Raw genomic sequence first — 5982 nt, 5'->3', positions numbered from 1 at the left:
GGGGAACTAAAGCAGTTTTAATGCTCTCTTCAAAGCCACCAGACTCCTTTGACAAAAACAGTTATTTCACCTAGCAGAATAACGGATTTGCTGGTCTACATCTGCCGAGATCCGTAGCAATTAATCCTAATTCTTATCAGAACTAAATGCAATAAAACCAAACCAAAGTCACACAATATCACCAACAAACTCACTCCCATGTACTGCAAAGTTAAATGACTAAAAGTTTTTGTCAAAGGAGTCTGGTGGCTTTGAAGAGAGAATAGATGGATATAACAGTTTGAGGTTCCTGTTGGAAAGGGCCATCTGACAGCAAGGTAAAGCTGTGAAATTATGCTAAATATTGCATATATTTAAAATGATATTGACTTTGTTAAGATGGGCCTTTTTTAGGTGGATAAAACACATTTTGTTGCGGCCCAGTCCGCAGCAGTGCATTGCTTAGCTTCCATGCTGGTACTCCTGTCTGCTTCTACAAACTGGGGGCGTGCTGATTATGGATAAGTACTTAAAAAATCAGAACTATCTCTTAAAATTGTTTCTGCAGCTTTCAAGATGTTTACTGATTTTTCCATTTTTTTCTTTTCCTGCTCAGGTCCAACACATTGTGACAGAAACCAGAGACAAGATCATGCAGTACAAGAGTAAGATGGTGGACGAGGCAGACCTGAGGCGGCGGCTGGCCAGTCTGGAAGAATCTGTCGAACTCCACGAACACATGAAGAGACAGGTCATTCACCGCTGCCGGGCACCATGGGGGCTTCATTCAGTTTGCTTGTGTTCAGTGTGGCTTAGTATGTTTGCAGAGCTTCACACATGCATAAATCCTACAGACATTCTCTTTCTTACGTCACTATTTCATGTCATGTTGTGCATGCAGCAGCCTTTAATGGATTGAATTAAATCTGAATGGAGCTGCAAGGAATCTAATAATCTTGTGATATGATATAGCAGTAACTACATGAGATTGCAGCTGTACATTAGTGGGATGTACTGCAGTTGAAATAGAAATAATAATGTAATGCAGCTGTTGTAATGTTTCTCACTCTCAGGCTTTAGCAGAGTTTGAGATGTACAGACAGAGAATGGAGGATTCCCAGCTCTGCACTGAGGCCCAACACACGCAGAGAGTGGTTTCTATGAGCAGAGAGGTAAGGCTTTACACACACACACACACACACACACACAGATACACACACACACAGACTCAGAACAATAACAACATGGCCTGTTAAAAAACTGTTATCCTGTTTTTGTACCGGGAGACTTCCCTGGCCCTTTTTATGAATTTTTTCATAAAATATTGTCTACTAAACTCAAATTTTAGTTGTATATTAACCATTGTGAGAGTGCTTCACTCTGAAATGACTGTTGTAGACTTGTTAGATATGCTAGCTTTATCTGTGTTACCCTTTTGAATTTGATAAACTGTAGTAGAATGGTAGCGAAACGTTGCAGTGGCGATCATAAACACAACACACAACACTATTAGGCTGCCACTGGAGCATCTCACAGCGATTTAGCAAATGCTACTCTTCCCTTGTACGGAGAAGAGCCACGTATGTTTAGGTAGCAGTAAAAACGAAGGCAAAATTTGACATGAAAGTAGTCGCATAAACGAATATTTTTTTTATAATTCAGTGACTATTTAAAAATAAAAAAATTAAATTAAAATATTAATACTGTCACTTAAAAGCATTAAATGCAAACTGCCATCAAAGCACATAAAAAAACTAGCCTTTAAGATCTATGTGCTATAAGTCAATCACCATAGCAGCTTCCACCCTTTGGAGTACACAACATGACGTCAGTCACGAGCTACATGTGTTACATCTCAACAAACAGTCCACAGGCGGCCCACGATGGAGAGGCACTCAGCACTGTATGACAAAACGTTAACATTGTTGTGTTTTCGTTGCCTTAGAATGAGCTGTTTTTATCTACAGAGGAGCAGGTCCTCTACGGAGTCTGCCATGTTCAACCATTTTTCTACAATAGAAGAAGTAATAGAAGTAGAACAGACAAACCAAACACTGGCACTAGATAGGGCTGGTTTTGTTTTTCACATGTTTCGCGGCCACCATAGTTTCTCCTTTGAGTTTGGAGGGGGTGGGTGAAGCAAGGAAGTTGCAAACTGCAACTACACTGCTAGATTTCACAAAATCCTACACACTGGTCCTATAAAATTATTACCTGTGTGCCTTGATACATTAAGTTTTTCTGTTTTTAAAAAGATTAAAAATGATCAATAATTGTTAAAATCAGCTAACATTTTATCTTGAAAACTTTGCCCAGCCCTATGTTCTGATCAGATCTCCACTGTAAAGCACCAGCAGCATATTTTAGATGTGATGGCTATACAGTAATCCAATAGGCAGAAATTATATAAAGTTATAATAAAACCATGTAAATGTAAAAAGATAACCAAATATCAATCCAATATGATAACTTGCATCATATTCTTATCATGTCATGTATCATATCATACCATCATGTGACCCAGTATCATATTTGTCTGCTTTTGCTTTGTCTGATGGCAGTGGGCATAAATGAACACCTGAAGTGTGTTTAGATGTGATGAGCTGGCGGCTGAACGAGCTCAGTTCATCATCTGTTCATCTATGTTGGGATCGGTGTACGTCAGCGTTGCTCTTGTCCCGCGTCCTCCTCTCCGCCACCGCCCTCACACTGTCCACCTTCAGCTCGACCAAAGAGACGCCTTCTGTAGCGACCCGAATGAGTCTGCTGACATCACATCACATGACATCACGTTACATTTTTGTATATTTTTTCGACCTCATGTCTGTCAGGTCTGCTGATGTCACAGCAAACACGGACAAGTTTCAACACGTCGGGGTGTAGAGAAGCTGCAAGCATTGAGAGAAATAACACTGACAGCATAACATTTAGCACTTTTTCAATTATTACAGTGGGATATTTTAGAGATGCTGTGAGCGTTTAGCTTGGCGCAGGTAGAGACTGAGTTGGCAGTGACACATGAACGGTTCAAACGGAATAGAACATCTTTCGTGGTCTCAATAGGTGGAGGAGATGCGTCGGGATTTTGAGGAGAAGCTGCGGGCGTTCAGCCAGGCTCAGGCCCAGTTTGAGGCGGATAAGCGTCGAGCGCTGGAGGAGCTGAGGGCCACCCACCGCCAGGAGGTGGAGGAACTCCTCAACAACCAGCAGAACCAGAGTGCCACCTCCAACGAAGACCAGGAGAAACTGGCCGAACTCCATAGACAAGAGGTGGGCTAAAGAGACAGAGAGGAAGGAAGATAGATGGGAGTTTTGTGTAGAGTTTATACAGCAAGTTACTTGATGGGGTAATTGCTGTTTTGGCGGCTTATAAGGTGTTTGTGGCATTCATTTCTTTTTAAAAATAAGGCTATTTAGTTGGTGCAGTTGGCTGATGAGTATAATATAAACCGGAAGTGGTAATAATCGAGCCATGGACCTTTGTTGCATGTCATTCCCTTGTTTTATTCCCATTTTTTTCCTTTCCTCTCAACAGTTAACTGTGCATTATAACAGATTTCCTAAAGACTAATCTTTTAAAAAGCAGATAAGATGGTAAATATGAACAATATGAAGATTTCTGTATGTATTTTAGCAACTAACATTTAAATCTTAGGGAAAAAAACAAAGACTTGTTCTTCATTTATCCACCTCTCTGTGCAGGTGGAGGCACTGATGGAGAGGGTGGAGGAGCTTACGAAGGATAAGGTCCGTCTGGTGGAGGAGTTTGAGGCCAAGCTGGGCAAAGCTCAGGAGTATTACGAGAGGGAGCTGGAGGCCATGAGGAGAACACACCAGCTCACCACCGAGAACCTGCTGGCCTGGAAGAGGACAGAGGTAAAACGATGACACAGACGCACAGAACAAGCAAATGTCAAATGGCTGTTAAAGGAATTCTGCACAGTTTCACATCACAACCTTAACTTCATTAGTTAAATTACAGGACTGATGATCGGTACAAAGCCACCAGGATATATCTTTATTCTTGATACTCACAAGGCAACATAATGTTTTTTTTTCCAGCCCTATTTAATGTCTTTAATGTCACAATTCTCTACTCATGTAAAGGTTGAGCTTCGTAAGGAGTTCCAGGCTCAGGAGGCAGCGCTGCAGCGCTCGCTCTCCAAGCTGAGGAGCGAGCTTCAGAAAGCACAGGAGGAGGCCAGAGAGAACCGAGACAAGACCAACAGACTGCAGACATCGCTGGCCAACGCCGAGGGAACTATCAAGGTGTGTGTGTGTGTGTGTGTGTGTGTGTGTGTGTGTATTGATGGACACATAGATCTTCTTTGAAGACAAACCAAGAACAAACACTCCCAATGAATACTGAAAGACCAAAAATAATCATAATGTAATGAAAATAGTGCTAAGCCATGGCGACTACTGCTGATCATATGAACTACCCGTTTCTTCTTGAATTTACAGTGTTCCCAACAAAGCACAAATAGTATGAGTGTCTTCCTTTGGTTCAATTTGGGTAGGAAAGTGGACTAAATTGGATGAAAAAACAGTTGCAGAAAACCAAGACAAAAGTAAAAGCCTCAGGGCAAAAACGTTTTTCAAGAATCATAGAGTGGTGGGAAATCAAATGTAGTGTGAGGCAAACCTATAGAGTGTGAATAACTGGTTAGGTTTATGTGACTCTAGGCTGCAGTGGGGGAGATGTGATTGGCTTTCAAAATACTGTGGTATAATTGTGGGGACATCTGTGTGTTTGTGCGCCTGCTGCAGAACCTGCACAAGCAGCTGGAAGAAGCCATCCAGGACGGAGAGATCTGGGTAATGCAGCTGAAAGACACCGAGTACGAACTAGAGGGCAGCAGGGAACGAGTTCAACAGCAGGCAACTGAAATCCTCCATAAAGCCAGTAAGATGTGCTTCCTGTCATTATATAGAGTACTGTTCACAAATGTTTTATGCATCTGTTAAAGGGAAATTTAAATACAATTTTTTGTCACCACCTCATTGTAGAGATTCAGGAAACATAATCTCAGGTAAGAACAATGTCAACAGGGGCAAATAGTGCCGCCCCCCTATAGCGTTTAAATAAATCTTACATTTTACACAAATTCAGTAGTCCCTTAAAAAACTCATTTAGCTGTTATAACTGCAGCATACGGAAACCACTTCCAGCTAGGCATGGGACCATGTGTAAATTTCATGTGATGATTATCTTGGCCAAAGTAATTGCGATAATCAAGAACTTAATACTATCCTTAAAAAATACTGGAATTAGTTTACCTTACATTTGTTAAGAAGCACACATATACATCTACATATATACACCTCATCTCCTTGTTCCTCATTGTGGAATCTATACTCTTTCCAGACATCCAGTTTAACGTTTTGTATGTGAGGGATACAACAGGCAAGCCAAGCCTTCAGCTATTGTGACAGGTTTAGGATTTTGTAATGAAAGATGTCCCCCACGTGTGAAGGAACACTAAAAAGACTAAAAGTCAGTTTTATGAATCCATACTGTACATACATATGGTTCCATTCTGTTAGTCTTAGTCATTGTGAAACTGGGTACAAAGGCAAGAGTAGTTCAATTACCCAACTGCGTATCAATACTTCGTCTGCTCCACCACACTTTCGAAAAAGCGCAATTTCATGGATTGTGCCAGCCAACAACGTCAAAGCAGCCATCATTATGTTCAACCATTAACTGCTGTGGATATTTATAGTTCATATATAACACATTTGTCACATGTACCTGCAAACCCTCATCAGCAGCGATCAATCATCATCATCCATGGTTAAGTTTATGGCGTTCATATGGATGCAGACTTTACAGGATGCTTCACATTAAAGGATACCATGAAAAGGAAGAAGTAGCGGGGCGGCTGTGGCTCAGAGAAGGAGCAGGTCGTCCACTAATCGGAAGGTTGTTGGTTTGATCCCCGGCTCCTCCTGCCACATGCTCAAGTGTCCTTGAGCAAGATACTGAACCCCAAATTGCTC

General features: G+C 41.4%; 1 protein-coding gene across 2 annotated transcripts in view; it reads left to right on the top strand.

The window, feature by feature from the left end:
- The window catches only part of LOC118340148 (protein FAM184A-like), a 53931-nt gene that overhangs the window by 11111 nt on the left and 36838 nt on the right, over positions 1–5982 (top strand). For both annotated transcript variants that reach the window (XM_035678015.1, XM_035678014.1), the window contains exons 3-8: positions 596–730; positions 1053–1151; positions 3043–3249; positions 3682–3855; positions 4087–4248; positions 4750–4885. In XM_035678015.1, coding sequence (XP_035533908.1) covers positions 596–730; positions 1053–1151; positions 3043–3249; positions 3682–3855; positions 4087–4248; positions 4750–4885 — 913 coding nt within the window. The remainder of the gene's footprint in view (positions 1–595; positions 731–1052; positions 1152–3042; positions 3250–3681; positions 3856–4086; positions 4249–4749; positions 4886–5982) is intronic.

The sequence above is a fragment of the Morone saxatilis genome, unplaced genomic scaffold, assembly GCF_004916995.1.
Source record: "Morone saxatilis isolate NCDOM2014 unplaced genomic scaffold, NCSU_SB_2.0 Contig6, whole genome shotgun sequence".
Taxonomy (NCBI): Eukaryota; Metazoa; Chordata; class Actinopteri; family Moronidae; genus Morone; species Morone saxatilis.
This window is presented reverse-complemented; position numbering and strand designations above follow the sequence as displayed.